Source organism: Sinocyclocheilus grahami, unplaced genomic scaffold (genome assembly GCF_001515645.1).
Source record: "Sinocyclocheilus grahami isolate Dianchi unplaced genomic scaffold, SAMN03320097.WGS_v1.1 scaffold207.1, whole genome shotgun sequence".
In the NCBI taxonomy this organism is placed as follows: domain Eukaryota; kingdom Metazoa; phylum Chordata; class Actinopteri; order Cypriniformes; family Cyprinidae; genus Sinocyclocheilus; species Sinocyclocheilus grahami.
Genome location: NW_015505386.1, coordinates 202,924 through 222,337, shown reverse-complemented (window position 1 = coordinate 222,337; position 19,414 = coordinate 202,924). Strand labels below are relative to the sequence as shown.

The window sequence follows — 19,414 nt, the reverse complement described above, 5'->3', positions numbered from 1 at the left end:
GGTTAGTGGCTAATCAAACAGTCCACAACAATATTAATTTGATATAACAGGGTTCCTATGCACGATCATGAAAAAGCTGCAAATAACAGGCAGCCATTTCCTGGTCTGGAATTATTAAATATGTATTTAATCATCTGCATAATATTAAAAAAACTTGTCAATTCAGTGTTCAAACTGGTTTGGAACCCTGTTATAAATCATGCATTACCATACAAATCAATGTAATTTTGTTCATACAAGAAAAAAGGAGACTATTGCAATCCAGAGGAAATCATGTACAGAGCACGTCCAAAAATGTACTGATTGCATATTTGTAATGGAAGCCAATTTATTAGACAGCCTTAGTACATCGGTACACATGAAGTATACTTTAGTTTGTGCTTCAACACTCGCAAACATAGAATCCCAGTAAGAGCAACAGGTTTAGGATGGACTACTTCTTATTTATTGATATTCTCTGAAAAATAAATTGAATAGAAATCAATCCAGTCGACACAGATATACAACAGCAAACCCAAATTAAGGTAAAAATTTAAAAGAGAGAGAACCATAGAAGTGTTTGCATCACAGAAAACGCATAGTGCAATATACAACCTTTCTGCCAGAACAGAGTAAAGAGGAAACTGAAACCGAAACATTAAAAAGGGGTGTTGTGTTTCATTGCAAAGCCATTCACCAGTGGAAGATATAACATTACACCAGAAAGAAACTATCAGACGGACAAACGAAAGATAGATATTACCTATTTTTTCCTAGTTTATCACTACAGCTACAGCTAATACGTCACAGACACAGTGGCTTCACTTTGGCAAAGGAAAGTTTTACTACTTCACAGTCAGAAATTTTCACCAGTCAACAGTGAGACGAAAAAAACAGTAACATATGGCATACAACAACACGCTACTCCGTGCATGTCCCGGTTAAACATTGTTTACTAACCAATGATAAGACTTAATCGGACGAGATACAATACTGAAATACAACTGGCCCTTTTTTTGAATTCCTTAAACATCTGCAAGCAACGGCCTTCTTCACACTAAATCATGAGGTCTCTGTAGAAGGAGACGTGAAAAGAAAAGGAGATGGAGTAAATGCTCCCGGAATCACGACTGAAGGAGGGGTGACGTCCGCTATCTATGTACAGTGTCTCTTTCACTTTTACAGCTTGAGGCTTTGATCTGTTACTCCTTTGGCCTCCTTCCTCTTCATCACTGGTGTCCCAGAAGATGCTCATTGTTTCATTTTTACACATGTTTTTTATATTATTTTTTACTTTTTTCCAGCATTTTAAAACATGTCAAAAGGGCCACATAGTAGCATCCATGGCATGCATATCTAAAATGAGACAACAATTAAACCCAAGCATCTAAACTGGGTGGCAGTTTAGCCTTCAGTGTAGGAAGTGATATGCATCATTTTGCCTCACTGGTCTATTTGCATACAAACCAGTCCCTCCCCCAACCACTTTCAAACCATTAAAAAAAAAAAAGTTAAATAAGGAACAAACGCAAAAAGTGATCTGCCATTTACGCATTCTAGCAGGTTCCATGACATACAATATTACATTTGGTACTTTCAGAGTTTTAAATGGCAAAACGAAAACTCAGTTTGACAGTCTAATCATTTGCATCCATTGTAAAACAGAAGAATACTTGCAATGATTCTTTTATTTCAACATTATATATATTTAAATAGATATACATTAATAGAATATTCTTTTTAACTTGTCATCAATCATCTATTTTTTTTTTCTTTTTCTCTCAAGCAAGATGCATACACAATTTATATAGGAGCGGGTGCGATTTACATGGCAACGGATGAAGGGAGGGAGAGGGTAACTGGGCGATGGGGTTGGGGGGAAGGAAGTTGTGATTTTAGCTTGTCTGCTCCTCGTCGGGTTTGTTCATGGCCTTGAGGGCGTCCAGAAGCGGGGTGGGGCCAGTGATGTGGGTCGAACCTGCGTAGATGAGCACCGAGGAGAGAAACAAAGAGAAAACTCATTAAATTTATACATATACTGAGATTAACTATAAAATGTGTTTTCAGCTGTGTATCTATCTATCTATAATATTATAGAAAATATATAATACTATTAATGGTAATGAATATATATATACACACATATACATTATATACACATTACTGTTCAAAAGTCAAGTGTCAGAAAGATTTTTTTTTATTATTTTTTAAAAATGTATTCAACAAGGACACATTAAATCGATAAAGTGAGAGTAAATACATTTATAATGTTACAAATTTAAAGGTTTAAATTGTCTTTAAAATTTTTTATTTAAGAATACTGAAAAAAATAAATATATATATATATATATATATATATATATATATATATCAGTGTCCACAAAAATATTAAGCTGCACAACCTTTTTCCAACTGTGATAATAATCAGAAATGTTACTTGCACATGCAAATCAGCATATTAGAATTATTTCTGAAGGATCGTGTGACACTGAAGACTGTAGTAATAAATTAGGCTTTGCCATCACAGGAATAAATTACATTTGAAAATATATTAAAATAGAAAACCATTATTTAAATTAGTAATATTTCACAATATTACGGTTTTTACTTGAGTTTTAATCAATAAATCCAGCCCTGGTGAGCATAAGGTACTTTCAAAAACATAAAAAAAATCTTACCAACCCTTTTGAATGGTATAGTATATGCACATAATATTGATTTATCAAGATTTTGTTTTGAATCTAAAAAATTAAAAAATCGCAAAATAAGGAAATATTTAAATTTGATTAGATATTTAGCTGAAGACACAATTCTAACACATCACAAATACTGTACATTCAAACTATCCAAAAACATTTGTGCCACAGGGTCATCTAAAAAATAAAAACATGGGTATGCACTGAAATATTTTTTGATTTTTGGTGCCCTATGGAACAAATGCCTATTTTAGCAAAGCTGCATGTTCCCACTACTTGTAATGCAATAAAAAGATCAAGTGATTAAAAAACGCTTGATAATGAGTGTCACATTTACTTAACAACCAGTGAGGGTTGCCTACATCAAGAGGCAAATTAATCTTACATAGCTAAACGCGTAGAACTGAATGTGTGGTTACATGCTCAGCTTTGAACGTACAACTAAATTGCCTGGTTCTGACCACAGCTGATATAATCTTCTAGGCCAAGTAAATGCAAACAAGCAGTTTTGCTAATCGCTAATCAGATTCACAATGTGATTTGTAGCTCTTCAACTAGATGAGCGGGTCTAAACTAAAGATCCATGAAAACAAACCATATTATTGTTCAATAATGCCTGGAACAGTCAAGAAGTGTTTCATGTTGCAGTATGGGTTAGGACTGGCATACTGCATATGGTGTGATCATTTACGAACACGAAAAACCAACAGAAAAAGGGGAAATCAAAAGGGATATAGCTTTAGCAGCCTGACACTTGAGTGATGGATACTTGATGGGGTTAAGCAATGATCGTTCTTGTACAATGGTTTAGTCAGTAAAAGTTTTTGAAAGGACACTTTGTATTACAGGACCGCATTTGTGTGTATTTGTTGGCTTATAAATGTTATCTACTCTGTGTAATGCTTTGGTGAAGCTTGTAGCTGGGTTAAAGGAATATTCCAGGTTCAATACAAGTTCACCTCTATCAACAGCATCTATGATTACCACAGAAAACAATTTGACTCGTCCATTTGTTTGTCAAAACCTTGACAAAATTATGCTGTAATGCTCTTTCAATTGAAGTCTATGGGGCAAGGTATTCCAAAGGGTTTAAAAGACTAAAATAAGGAAATAAAATATTGTATATAAGCTTACACAGACAAGGGGGTGCTTCTACTAAATATTGAGCAAAGGGTCTGAATACTTAGGACCATGTGTTATTTCAGTTTTTCTTTTTTAATAAATCTGCAAAAATGTCAACAATTCTGTGTTTTTCTGTCAATATGGGGTGCTGTGTGTACATTAATGAGGAAAAAAAATTAACTTAAATGATTTTAGCAAATGGCTGCAATATAACAAAGAGTGAAAAATTTAAAGGGGTCTGAATACTTTCCGTACCCACTGTATGTTTAAGTCTTATGGTTGTACTTTCAGAACTGTGCATACTGTATTTGATTATTATTACAATGTAATGCCCTATAGACTTCCATTTTAAGAGCATTACTGCAAACGCGAGTTTAGCAAGTTCTTCCAAATGAGTTAAAATGATTTCCTGTGGTAATTGAGAGCATGTCATAAACTTGTATTTAACCCAGAACATTCCTTTAAGAGCAAAGACAACTAATAGTATGTTTTAAATTCATTATATTTAATGTAACCACAAGCATGCACAGGAATTGCAGTGTTGTAATATAAAGTGTTGCTAAGCTTGTTCAAAACATCCTCTATTTTTAAGTACCAGTCATGAACCACAAATTGCATTGACAGATTACCATGAGCTGTTTAATAGTATAGCAAGTTAATTTTAATGCAAAAAACAGCACTTGAGGCATAACATGAAGGTTTCTGAAAAATGACATAGGCAGGGCCCAAACTAGTTAGTTTCAAAATGTTAGTGTTGGGGAAAAGCGTTAGTGCTAAAGCATATCTGAAGAACACAGCTACATTTCAAGTTTTGGCATCTGCAGAAGAATTATAAAGAAGGAAAAGAGCCAGTCGCTGTCTGGCGGAAGTCATTTTAACATATATTCTTTGCAGACGGCCACTTGGTCATGTAGACGTGATGTGAGGTAGTTTGAGGAACTAGATTAAAAACAAAAACAAATTATCCTGCAATTGGCATCAATTACCTCTCCAGAGGCGGGAAAAACAAAGTTAATATGAGTGATTGGCTTGGATTGTTATTCAGAAATAATCGGAATATGGTGAGTCTTAAGGGTAGATTAAATCTGCTGGAAAATTAAGCTTGAAAAATTAATGATATTTGGGAGGGCAAATGGAGGAAGCCCTTCCTCGTTGGAAGAGGAGACTCCATTGAATTAAAAGGCGCATAGTGAGGAGAATGCAGTTTAATCCACCCAACTGAGAGGATGCGGTCAACAGGGATGGGGTCAGGACTCCTACTGCATCTGTCACTCAAAAAAAGGCTCCGCCCACTGCAGTTCTGAATGAAGCATTCAGCAGATCAATATTGGCTGGTCCCAGTAGAAGGCAGAGCCTGATTGAGACTTGCAGATCGGAGGCAGGAGCCGGACACCCATCCCTGAGGCGTGGTGGCGTAGTAAAACGGTAGAGTGTGGTAACGGGAGCAAGAAAAGAAAGCCCTTGTGCTGTGGGGGTTCAGAAAGGGTTTCTTTGTTCGGCTGCCTTTACTTTGTCAGAGTGTGATTTCTCTCTCCCACCCTTCCCTCTTTCTCTCTCTCACTCGTCTGAGGGGTCAGGGTCCTCAAAGGACACCCTAGTGGATTCTCGGAAGTCGGGGTGCCGCAGGTCCATTAGAAATTTGGTTGGGGTGAGCGTGTGAGTAGAACCTGCGGAGGAACAAAGGTGGCTTCACGCTCAGAATGAATCTCACACTGCACCTCACGTTCTTTCACCACCGTTAATCTTTATGGGGACAAAAGAGGGTTAAATACCATTTCCACCATCTGTAGGTCTTGATGTTTCAGAAATATCATCCTAGAACCCCGACAAAAAATTATTTTTGGAAGATCTGGGTGGACGTATCAGTGATGGAAGACTCAAATGTTAGGCCTCCTTCAATCAGCTATAAATATTAATTCCACAAATGTTGATCATTAGAAGTACAGCCAATTGCCCCATGGAGGTCCTTCAGATGCATTGTCCAACTCTAATAGACCTCATGCTTGGACAAAATTGTGTAAGTCGCCCAATTCCACCAATTAGAAATTCAGCGTTAATGTAAAATCTTCAATGCTCAAATTTCTTCTGGAAAACAACAGACTGATACCGTACTTTAAAATTCACTTCTAAAGGGCCGTTACCAAAAGTTAATCATTTTAATGAGAACTCACAATAGTTAACCCAAAAAGGAAAAATTGCTCACCCTCAGGCCATTTATGTAGATTTGGAGAAATCGATCATTGCATCACTTGCTCACCAATGGATCCTCTGCAGTGAAAGGGTGCCGTCAGAATGAGAGTCCAAACAGCTGATAAAAGCATCACAATCTTCAAGACATTTTGAAAACGTCTTAATGGATTTGTTTCTTACAAACATGCAGCTTTTCACTTCATAAGACATTAATTGATTGACTGGAGTGGTGTGGATTGTGATGTTTTATCAGCCGATTGTACTCTCATTCTGACGGCACCCATTCACTGCAGAGGATCCATTGGTGAGCAAGTGATGTAATGCCAAATTTCTACAAATCTTAGCCTGAGGATAAGTACATTTTAAGCAAATTTTAATTTTTGGGTCAACCATTTCTTTAAGAGCCGTGTGAACACCTACTCGTTTTGGCTGCCATAGGGCTTAAAAGTAAGTTTAAAAGACAATTCTAAACACAAGTGCACATCTTAAACATAAACCTTATCACACGCACACAAGACACACACAAAGAAGAACTTACGAACATAGACTTATGAACACATCAGAGGCTCACGACTGCAATTTAAAAGCAGTTAAAACATGACAGGCACAAAATACCGTACAAGACAAGAGCACAGGAAAAATATACAAGACAGATTTGCCAGTCTGATTACACATATTATATGACAAAAACACATGTATAGTTAAATATAAAGATATCAATCTAAAGCTTTAAAGGGTGGTTGCTTAATTTATAGTGACTTTTAGCAGTACCCTCTGCAGACTCACCAACGATGGCCTCCCATTTGCCATTAGCCTGTGAGACCTCATAGGCACAGCGCATCTCGCTAAAGGACGCGCCCCCAATAATGAAGACCATGATGCGAGGGCCCGTACGGTACTCTCCAGGGGTTTTGTTCTTGTGCCAGTGGCCATATCGGGCACTGCCATGGAAAGAACACATGAATGCATGTCAACTTCAAGGTACAGTTTCTTTTTCAAACCAGTCATTTGAAGGTATTTGTTACACTACAGGCAAAAACATTGATTTTTTTTATAATTTACTCTGGTAGCCATTGACTTCCATAGTATGGGGAAAAAAATACTATGGAAATCAATTGCTACCAGCTACCAACATTCTTCAAAATATCTTTTGTGTTCAACAGAAGAAAGAAATTCATACAGGTTTGGAACAACTTGAGGGTGAGTAAATAATGGCAGAATTTTCATTTTTGGATGAACTTTCCCTTTAAGGAACGACAGAGTTATTTGCAAGCATAATGAGAGGGGAAAGCGGCGTAAACACTGGTGATCTCGAGTCTAATCAATAGCTACGCAATGGGAACCATCAGATCCCAGTTCTCCCTCTGTGGGAGTCAGGGTTGTCCTGCTTTGCCTCTGCTACTGTTTACAAGAGCTGTGCTGGTTTGTTTGTCCTGAAAGCAGAACAGTGCGGCGAGATCCTTACTGCTGACCCTGAGGAAATATCCCAGTTTCCACCGCTTCTGAAAGAGACTTAGTGTTCATCCCCACCTCACATTGCACCACCCACCAATCGAGGTATTGATCTCAATGTTCTCCCCTCCCCTCAGTGCACAAATGATTATTGATCCAAGCTGCTTCTATCTTTTGAATTGTGCAATACAAAAATGCATGTATACACCTGTGTATTGGGGTTTGGGTGTGTGTGTGTGTGTGTGTGTGTGTGTGTGTGTGTGTGCGTGTGTGTGTGCGTGTGTGTTAGAGTTGCCTTTGAAATTCTAATAAATTTGAATTTAAGGAAGTGTATTGGATATTTAAAGGAAATAAAATAACTGCTGTGTAGTTTTTATTCATTTCAAATTAATAAAATTTTCTTGGTTTTAAAATTGATAAAATAATAAAAGTAATATTTCAGTAGGGTCCCATTAGTTAGTGCATTAACTAACAATGAGCAATACATTTGTTACAGAATTATTCATCTTTGTTAAGGTTAGTTAATAAAAATACAACTGTCAGTTAAATAATATTAACAGTTTAATTATGTATAAGTAAATGTTGAAATTAACATTTAACTAAGATTAATAAATGCTTTAGAATTATTTTTATTGTTAGTCTGATGTTATCTAATGTTGAACCTTATTGTACAACAATAAAATTAAGATATAACTATGTTTGGCTGATTAACAAATTTTCAAATGGAATTATCTATAAACATCATAAACAATATATACATCATATAAGGTAATACCAGAAACATTAGATGATTAAATATGTATAATGTATTTTTATTATTTTACTATAATTTTTTTATCATATATTTTTAATTATAAAATTCCAAATATTATACATTTGTATTTTATTTAGGTATCTGTCAATAAAAAAATAACTTTTGTTTTTTTAACTTATTTTATGAAACATGGTAAAAGAACCCAGAATGCTCTAATATATCTCGAATTCATTAAGTCTTCAAAATAGAGCCAAGCAACAAAGCACCTGAAAATTATTTCTTGCTCATTTTATTCATAATTTGCTTAACTTTTTTGCAGTTTAGTAAATTCCTCTTCCTGTCATTCCATTTGAACATCCTGTAGGAGTGGCCAATTCAAATTCCTCATTATTTGAAAGGGAGCCTAAAAATCAGAATCGGTGAGTGAGTGCGTGTACCTGACTGCAGAAGTGCTGAAGGAAGAGGACGAGCGTGTTGAGATGTACGGATAATGTTTGGTGTCCAGCTTGTCTTCGATAACATCCTGCAACAACATTCACAAGCAAAGTAAGACCACACATTTACACACAATCTACGATCGCACAGCTCACACATCCAGGGGCTAAGATACTTGTCAATGCTGCCCCACGACTTTTATTAATAATGGTTTAAATACTGAATCGCTACATTATATTTTCCAGCAACAAGAGGATAAAAATCGCTGTTTTTGAAGTAAACTCACTCTAAAAAGAGAAACGCTCATACACGCAACTTTCATCTCTCTCTCTCTCTCTCTGTCTCTCTCTCGCTCTCGAATTGGCAATATTTGAGAAAAGGGTTTAGTGATTTCTAATTATTGGGCGGACTAGCCCCCCTCGATGTCTACGTTGGTTATCGCCCTGATCAGACATGAAAATATGTTGTGGCACTATTGTGCAGTCTAATGATATGACGTTAGCAAACTTTAGTGATTTTTTTTCAAACATTTCTTTGAATTACTTACGATTGAAAGTAACATAAAACAAATGATTACTTTTCGTTAAAATCGTTATTAATGCCAAAAAATGCTTACATATGTGTCTTTTTGTTCGCTCGGGCAGCCATGTTGCCGGCTGCTGAAGCCGGTTTACGCTGAGATAATTCATATCCCTTCGTTTGAAGTGTGGTCCCGAAAAAAATTTAGTTTGAAGGGCTGTCTGGCCCTTCCCCTTACCCCTACCCCTCCAAACAAAAGAGAATCGAGACACCCCTACCCCTTCAGGGGAAAGAGGAAGGGCTAAGGGGTAGAATTTGGATTGGGCCTTACTGTCAAATTCTATAAATCAGGACTGACCTCCATGATGTCCTTGATGAGTGGGGTCCAGCGAGAAAGCTGGTATGTCTGCTCGCTCACACGCTCCTTACGATCAAGCTTCTTGCCTCTGCGGAGAGTAGACTGCAGCATACAGAAACAAAATGGCAGGTCAGAGAAACTGCTTTAACAGCCACAGAAACGTAATCATTGCTTAGGACGCAAATCAGACAGCGTACATCCGTGATGATTGGGACACCCAGATGAGCCATATTGGTGATGATCTCACTGTCCTCAGGAGGGATCTGGGCATGTTGAATCAGCTTGTTAAGGTTCTCCTCCGTGATCCCTGTTTTGCAACACAGGAACACACATGTTACAAAATGGCTGATCAGGGCAGTGAAAAACAAACCAAGTTATAAAATGGCTGCCAAAGGCTCTCTTACCATTCTTGAGGAAAATGTAGAGCAGGATGATGCGAATCTTGTCGTAGGTGCTGACGTTGGCATCCAGTAAGATTGGCACGATGGCCCTCATGGGGTCTTTAATCTTTTCGCCCTCTGCGTCTGTTCCCATAGCGAGATCCTGCCGGGTGACAGAGCACACGTCATAAATTATGCTTGACACACTGGAAGCAATAAAACCTAAAATTATATGATGCTTTCAGAAACCATGGTTTGTCCATTATCATAGTTAGATTAATTTAATCGGTGGATCCTGGTAAAGGTGATATAGACAAGTTTGTAATGTTCTTGGCACACAGCTTTTAGACACGCACTCCATACTCAGTCGCTCATTTTGGCAGTTTCATTGCACCTGTTCTCTACTCTGCTCACCGCTCTCGAAAAAAGTTATCGCGACCTAGTGGGTAACTTTTCCGAGCAGCTCCTGTGTTATACTTCCCTCCCCACCACCTCTTACTTTGGTTGCTTTCAGCCTACACCAAAGAAACAGAATGAACAGCCCATGAAAAATTTATTTTTTTATCTACTAGAAGCCGAAAACGGAGGGATGGATGACTATAACACTGTTTAGTCCTATTACAGTCAAATTAATTAATCAAATTAGAAAAAAAAAAACATTTTTTATCAGGATCTTTATGCCAACAATTAACAATATTATGTGTGTGATAGATAGATAGATAATTATATTTGAAAGAGTGATTAATCAGCTTAAGTTTTGCCATTTTATACTTTATATAAATATGTTTGGCTGATTAACTGATTAATTTTTGTAATAATGCATGTGGATAATGTACATTTTCTGTTTTCGTATTTATATGCATGTATATGCAAGTACATTTTTATTAAATATTATTTACCAAAACTTTTTTCATTCGCAATTATTAAATCTTTTTGATTTATTAGGGGTTTAACGATACACGTATTTGTATTGAACCGTCCGGTACGAGGCTTTCCATTCGGTACGCATTACAAACCGAAACAATTCGTTGGTCTATTACATTTGAAAAATAAAACATCTTAAAGTGTGTGAAATATAATGTTCTCAGTGCCACTGCGCTCAACAAGGCAGCCCAAATGACGTAACAGGCAACGTGCTGTCTGCCCAGTGGCCCCGCTATAACCTCCCCTTGCTGGGGTGAGTCGAAAGACAATGGTCTTGTATGACGATAGCCAGAGATATTGTCAAAAACATCAATTATTTTCAATATTAAGAGTATTTGGCATTTCCAAATAATGTAGGCCTGTTACATTCTTATTTTTATTAGGCCTATTATTATTAAGTTACTTTTATTATTAAATTAAAATTACAATTAATTTGCTCCGCATTATTACCACATAACTGACGCGCTGCAAGGATAACGAAAGATTAGGTTAATCACCCCTCAATTAAAATGTTTTTTTTGTTTGTTTTTTTACAGGTCATTATACAATGAATTATAGGCCTATAATTAAAATATTAACACTGCAATCATCAATAAAATCAATGAAATAAAAACCTTTAGCCTATTTCAAGCACTGACTTTCAAAAACAACCTGTTTAACATGAAATAAGTTTCTCATTTTTCACTATGTTCGGGCCACAAGAGAAATATTAAGGGAATAAATTAAAACAGCTATATACCGTTATCAGCATACGTTGAAGTAAATTTGTCTCTCATTTGTGAAACCTGCGCGTTGAACATGGCTGGGCGGTGTGGCGCATATATATTGTGTGTTGGAGTGTTCCAGACGCTACATATATATATACAGTATATATATATAAAAATAGGAATTTTAAGGCAAATATTTTTAAAACTTTTTTAGCACTAGTTTTGAATAGAATAAATCAACCTCATATTATAAATAATAATATCACATTTTGTGAATGTCAAAATCATTGCGTTTAAGATAATTAATGAAACTTTGGTGAATACGCAATGGTTTTTCTCTCAAAGTGGTGAAATTGTACCTGCTCTACACGGCATAGCTTGTCCACGGTTCCCTGGTAGTGCTTCATGCAGTCCTCGGCCAGCTGCAGATGGGTCGAGTACTAAAGGGGCAGAGATTTTAAGGGTCAGTGAGGTAAACATTGGAACTGAAATTCCCGTGAGGAGTCTCTTGTTTGGCTGATTGCACATGTGTTTTGACCCCTCACCTTGCTGAGCTCTTTCTGGTACTGCGGCATCTTCTTCAGCATTTGAGACAGGTCCCTCATGGTGGTCTGGAAGAAACACAGGACTTTCTCAGAAAGGAAAGCAAAACAGAGGTCAGATGCTGCCTCAAGACATGTCTCAGATCCAGTAGGCCACGTTATGGACAGATATGGCATAATATAAAAGCTGTTATGGTTTGTGAGACTATACACTATTGCATATAGTATAGTACGTCACAGTAGAAATGTGTATGTTTATGTGTGTTGTGCTGTGTCAGTAAGTCAATCAACACTAATCCTGCTGTTGCATCCAGGATGCTTTCACATGAATCAGCCATCAAGGTTTGGATTCGGCTGCCAGCACAATCTCATCTGCCAGGCTATCCTCCTTCGCCCACACTACACTATTCTCTCTGTTCTACTCCTCATTTATTCTCTCCTCCAGGCCCTTCCCCCTCAGCCGGACTCCAGCGTACCTTCTCCCCAGTATTCATCCGTTTACTAGCAGAAAACTCCTTCAGGGAGCGCGTCACCTCCCTGTGAGCAAGGGAAATGAGAAAGGGATGTCACCATTTACAGACAGAGAATATTACAGGAAAACCAGAGCTGAAAAGGATAATTCAACTTCAGTTGCTGGTCCCCATTAACTTCCATAGTATGAAACAAAAAAAAAACACTATGCAAGTCAATGGGAACCAGCAATTGAAGGTAAACTATCCCTTTAAGGCCAAAAATGTAAGGTTTTACTCACTGTGAGACCTCAGCAATATGTTTGTGCCGTAGTGCCACCCAGAGGTCATCGTCTTCATGCAGTAGCACTTCCTTCTCGCGGGAGTCTCCCATCCCACTGGTATCATACCTACCAGATACAAATCAAACAAATGTTTATTATATTATATTATATATATATAACTGTCCTTGGTCAATTAATGAAAGTATTTGCTAATGATCCCTTAGTAATAATTCATATGCATAATGCACATTTTCTGTTTTTAAATATTGTGTATTTTAATTGTTATTTAATATTTTATTATATGATAATATGTTTATAATATAATATGTAATATAATTAGTTAACTTAGTAAATATTTAAAAATAAATTTATATACATTTTAAATAGTTTACATATATGTATTTTTATATTGTATTATATTTATATAAAACGATACCATTTAATAATTTTATATAATAAATATTATTTAAAAATAAGTTTAAACAATCCTTGGTCAATCCTTGTTCAAATGAAAGTATTTGTTAATAATGATCCCTTTGAAATGCATATGCATAATGCAGAATTCAGTTTTTAAATATATGTATTTTAACTATTATTTTATGATATTCTATTCTATTTACAGTCGTGGTCAGAATTATTGGCACCCTTGGTAAATATGATCAAAGAAGGCTGTGAAAATAAATCTGCATTGTTAATCATTTTGATCTTTTATTTTTTTTAAATTCACATAAATCTAACCTTTCATTGGAGAGTAAGAATTTAAAATGGGGGGAAATGTCATTATGACAAATGTTTTTCTCTAATACACATTGGACACAATTAACGGCACCCTTTTATTTAATGCTTTTTGAAACCTCCATTTGGCATAATAACAGCTCTGAGTTTTCTCCTATAATGCCTGATGAGGTTAGAGAGCACCTGACAAGAGATCAGAGACAATTCCTTCATCCAGAATCTCTCCAGACCCTTCAGATTGCCAGCTCCATGATGGTGCTTCTCCTTTTCAGTTCACCACACTCATTTTCTATAGGGTTCCGGTCAGGGAACTGGAATGGTCATAGCAGAAGCTTGGTTTTGTGCTCAGTGACCCATTTTTGTGTTGTTTTTGAGGTTTGTTTTTGGATTATTGTACGGTTGGAAGATCCAGATATGGCCCATTATAATATTTCTAACAGAGTCAGTCACTTATTGATTTTTTTTTATCTGCTGGTATTTGATAGAATCAAGGATGCCATGTATCTAAACAAGATATCCAGGACCTCCAGCAGAAATATAGGCCCACAACATTAAAAATACAGCAGTATATTTCATTGTACACATGGGGTACTTTTTATCCCCGTATTCACCAAACCTTGAGTGTTTGCTGGTAAAAAGCTAATTTTTTAGTTTCATCTGACCATAGAAGCCAGTCCCATTTGAAGTTGCAGTGGTGTCTGACAACAGAATATGCTGGGGATTGTTTTTGAATGAGCATTTTCATTTCTTGAAACCCTCCCAAACAACATGTGGTGTAGGTGCGCTTTGGTTTTTCTCATTGTGATGGATGATTAAGGGAATTTGGCCTTTGTTTTCCCTCCTATTTCCCTCCCCTCCTGTGAAACAGGAAGCCATGGCTGGATGATTTCATTTTCATAATCACCTTGGTATGCTCAAAATTGTAAATATGAATGGGAATATACTTCACAGATATTTTACTCATAAGAATTTCTAGGGGTGCCAATAATTGTGTCCAACGTGTATTTGAAAAAAAACATTTCATAATGAGATTTTCCCCCATTTTCAATTGTTTTAGTTCAATGAAAGGTTAGATATGTGAATTTTTTAAAATAAAAGATCAAAATGATTAACAATGCAGATTTATTTTCACAGCCGCCTTTGATCATATTTACCAAGGGTGCCAATAATTTTTATTTATATACATTAAAACATTTTTACATATATGTATTATAATTATTATTTTATATTGTATTATGAAATATTTTACATATTACAGTATATGTATTATAATTTGTATAATAGTATGATTTTCTATTGTTTTATTTTCTATTATATTATATTTATGTTATATAATATCATATATTAATATAAACATTTAATCCAGTAAATATTGATTTATTTCACTCACTTGTAGACATCATTCTCGATGGGCAGCAGGTCATAGGCCATAGCCTGGAAGGTGAGCTCGTGCAAGACAGGAGAGACAGGGTCGAAACCTCGGTCCAGAATAATGAGTTGAGAGCGAGCCTTGTCTGGACCCTGCAGAGAGATAAAAAATAAAACATCTAAAAAATCTATTGCTCCATGATTAGCACAAGCCATTTTATGATTAACATGAATCCAATGCAATGATTTGTCCACAATAAGACCAGGACAGTGAAGATTGAATATTGGTTTCATGCTTGATTTCTTTGACAGCTCTGATATTCTTAAGTCATCATTTCTGTTTTATGGGTTTAACAAAATCAAAAATATATCCAAGAACCTGCTGAAAGCTGCTTACTGTATGTTCCCCCTGCTCATGTACCCCTTGTTCTAGCATATTCATATGTACATGTATTAACTCTCTCCCTGCAGTGCAGTATCTGAGATGTGCCGCTCACCTCCCCCATTGTGGGATCATCTGCCTTGTAGGCGTCCAGTTTGTCCTGAAGCAACTGAGCCAGAGTGGCGTTATCTTTATACTCCCTGTACATAGAAAATCAGAGTATTAGAGCAGAGAGACAGAACGTGAGACAGCTCTGTTGATCCTGACGAGCAGCCACTTCCTGCAATCTGATCCAGAGATGACTGGGTATCTGTCTTTTACACTAGTTCCTGCTGTAGGTGAGTGTACAATGGATAGATATGATTGCATAATGTGAAACGGCACCATCAGGAACAGATCAATTATAAAGAGGATGATTAAAGGGGTCATATGATGTAAAAATAACTGTTTTCCATTTGAATATATTTTAAAATGTAATTTATTATGCAATTTCAAAGCTGAATTTTTAGCATCATTGCTCCAGCCACATGATCCTTCAGAAATCATTCAAATATTCTGATTTGCTGCTCTGGTGTAATGAAATGTGTTTGTGGTTTAAGGTTAAAAAAAACATTTTCCACATTATTGTTTCTCTTCTATGCCCCGCCTTTCTGAAATGCGTCGATTTTTACAAAGCTCATCGGTCTGAAAAGCGAGGTGTGCTTTGATTGGCCAGCTATCCAGTGCGTTGTGATTGGCCGAATACCTCAAGCGTGTGACGGAAATGTTATGCCCCTACCATATTGTGATGCCCTTTCCGGCCGGAGCGACGAGGCAAAAACATGAAAACCCATTATAAACGAGGCAAAGAATTCTCTTCTGCTCACCAAGCCTGCATTTATTTGATCCAAAGTACAGCAAAAACAGTAATATTGTGAAATATTTTTACTATTTAAAATAACTGTTTTCCATTTGAATATATTTTAAAATGTAATTTATTATGCAATTTCAAAGCTGAATTTTTAGCATCATTGCTCCAGCCACATGATCCTTCAGAAATCATTCAAATATTCTGATTTGCTGCTCAAAAAATATTCATTATTATTATTATGTTGAAAACAGCTGAGTAGAATTGTTTCAGGTTTCTTTGATGAATAGAAAGTTCAGACGAATAGAATTTATCTGAAATATAATTTTTTTTGTAACATTATAAATGTCTTTATCGTCACTTTTGATCAATTTAAAGCATCCTTGCTAAATAAAAGTATTAATTTCTATTATTTTCCAAGGAAAAAAAATATACTGACTTCAAGATTTTGAATGGTATATGTAGCCTATAATGTTACAAAAGCTTTTTATTTCAGATAAATGCTGATCTTTAGATCTTTTTTTATTGGATTTTTCTTACGGTTAAAAAAATTGACTGGTAGTGTATGTATGTGTCACACTCAGGGGCTTCATGCACTCATGATTTTTGAGGGGGCACAGGGGGGGTTGAATAACTGATATGGGCTTATGTTTTATTTTATTTTTTTCCTTTTTATTTGAAATATTTCCAAACGTGTATCAGGAAATATCTCGATTCTCAAATGTGTAAGTAAATGCGTTTTTGTACCAGATTGTTATTTGTGGGTGACAAAGTAGAGTAATAGTGTAATCTATTAACTACACATAAAAACCCGACTTTTTACTTAAATAGGCCTACCAGATATGGTTGCCATGCCATAAAATATTGACTGACTTTGTATTTAATGTGAATTTAATAACAATATTGTAAGTTAGGCTACTATATTAGGCTATAACATTTTCATTTTACAGAAAGCAAATAACATATAAATGATCAAATAACATTTTCACTTCAGTCTAGCCAGAGTTCAGGCACTCTCAAAAACTCCCATTTAAATCACTGAGTCTGTTTACACTGTGAAATGAATATCTTACTTGTATTCGTACGCACATCTGCACAGTCAGCGAGCAAGTGAACAAAACACCGTGTTTCAGCGATGACTCATCTGAACGCCTCTGATTGGCCATTGCATTCATAATCTCAACAGACGTGAGTGTGATTGGTTATAATGCAGCGCTGTACAAATGCGTCTGTCTCTGGCTCAGTGCCAGCCAAAGCGCAAACGCAGATTTGAATAGCAGCTGATGCTGTGCCGCACTAAACAATCTAATCACACCGGTGTGATTGTATCAAATATAAAAAATATTATTCTGCTATTTTTTGTCCTTTGGAAGCTGCATTTAAAATCCATTTGGCTTAGAAATTTGAGGGGGCACGAAAACGTGGGAAAAGCCGACGAGGAAGAAGTTGGGGTGAAGCGATCTTTATATAGGCGGAGCAAAATACTTCATCGCTCCATCTATAGCGCATTGTGATTGGATGTTTACGCTGTCAATACAGGAGACAAACCAATGGGCCACTGGCTGCTCGCTTTCCTTGCGTGATGGTCCTCGGCACAAAAAAAAACAACTTCTGTCAGGCCCTTAAGTGCGTCGGCCCACCAGGAAAATGGCCGATTACCAATCCAGCCCTGCAGTCCCCCATAAAATGCGCTGGACACATCTGAATATTTGGGTTAAACTGTTCTGGAACAGTGTTGTAAATACAACTTAACCACTGATTTCTAGTCGTATCCTCTTTTGGAAGACCAAACAAAGTAGTTTCGCTTTCACAATGAAACAGCGTCACACACCGCGGCCTTGAGTGAGCGGAGGCCAGAGGCCTAGAGTGAGCGGCGGCCTAGAGTATGCGAGAGGCCGGCTTGAGTGAGCAGAGGCTGGTGGGCTTGAGAACAGCGCGGCCAGCAGATTCGACAAAGGATTGTCCGGCGGGCTTGTGGCACATGTTACGACCCCGGGCTGGACTCCGCTTTGTCCACAATGAAAGCCGATCCGGCGATCCACAGCGCGAAGTTGATGTATGTAGGATATCAGACCGAATCAGACAATCTAAGATTTGGTCAAACATTAGGAGCATAAAAATTCCACAGAGGCCCAAGACAACAGGATGTCATAAATCAGACCCGAGCATTAGCCAGGCTGAAGCAAGCCTAAACCCCTCTGTCACAGAACAGTTTTCAACATTAACACAAAAGAACACTTATTGACAAGTCCAAGGAGATTGTCAATTTTGGGGCAAGTTATCAAGAATAATGGTCAAAAGAGATGCACAGCGTGACCGCCACATGGAAACATGTGACAGTGATCACAAGCTTCGGATTGACTTTTCCCTCCACATCACGAGACAGAACAGACTGAAATTCCTTATGAGAGACCTCTTAACCTCTCTGGTCTTCACAGAACGTATCCCTACGTCCACAGAATGCCAAAGAAACTTCATTTCCATGTGAATATGCATCTAAATGACACTAAAAGGACCTGAGCAAATAATCATTTTCTATGTAATCCACATGTGACTTATCAGGTCTTAATCATTTATTGTGAATGTATTTTGAATAACTATTGAATAGTTTAAGATTCGTATTCATGTTTGGTATGTGTGAGTTTGAGAATTCATGCTTGAAACGTTTCTTCCAATCAATACTTGGTCAAATGTATCATATTCTTATTATAAGAAATCATGTCCAAAATGTATACTCTACCAGAGCGGGAAAAACGCAGATCATGTGAAGGATGAGATAACAGTTGATTTATGAATGGGAAGGAGAAACATTGCAACACCCCGAGCTACAATTGGTCGAGACACCATTTGGGGTGTGTTAAACAGCCTGGTTTAAATACTAGAAACACCATCAAATCACTCTCTTGGTTCTCTTGGTTCTCTTCTTCAACCCCCTTCTTACTCTCCTCTTTTTAGGCATAGCTTTGAGCTATGCTTTTAATCATGCTTCTTTAGTTTTGAGCGTGCTCTGGCTTACACGCCAGCTCCTCCAAAACCATGAGGAGAAACACCACCTGGTCTCGTCAAACTTTACATCTATTTCTATTTCTTTAGTTTATTTTATTTTCCGTTGAGAGTTTCGTGTTCTGAGTTAAGCCTAACGCATCTCCCAAAAGAGTGCTGTCTACACTTCAACTGCAGACCACAGCTCCGCGTCGCCAGCCAACGCCCAACCACTGGCTTCCCAAGACTGAACCTCCAGCCAATCAGAAAAGCGGGAAACCCCTTTCAGCAGACAAGGAAGGGAACCCC

The 19,414-nt window shown here is 37.0% G+C and overlaps 1 protein-coding gene across 1 annotated transcript in view; it reads right to left on the bottom strand.

Annotated features, from left to right (window-relative positions):
* Positions 1-310: 310 nt before the first annotated feature.
* stxbp1a (syntaxin binding protein 1a) overlaps positions 311-19,414 on the bottom strand; it is a gene marked incomplete at its 5' end in the record, with an annotated part of 23,699 nt that continues 4,595 nt past the window's right edge. Inside the window, 12 exons of the mRNA XM_016286193.1 lie at positions 311-1,957; positions 6,774-6,928; positions 8,631-8,716; positions 9,506-9,607; positions 9,703-9,812; positions 9,910-10,048; positions 11,876-11,956; positions 12,062-12,127; positions 12,535-12,595; positions 12,810-12,917; positions 14,917-15,047; positions 15,392-15,476. Coding sequence (XP_016141679.1) covers positions 1,875-1,957; positions 6,774-6,928; positions 8,631-8,716; positions 9,506-9,607; positions 9,703-9,812; positions 9,910-10,048; positions 11,876-11,956; positions 12,062-12,127; positions 12,535-12,595; positions 12,810-12,917; positions 14,917-15,047; positions 15,392-15,476 — 1,207 coding nt within the window. The remainder of the gene's footprint in view (positions 1,958-6,773; positions 6,929-8,630; positions 8,717-9,505; positions 9,608-9,702; positions 9,813-9,909; positions 10,049-11,875; positions 11,957-12,061; positions 12,128-12,534; positions 12,596-12,809; positions 12,918-14,916; positions 15,048-15,391; positions 15,477-19,414) is intronic.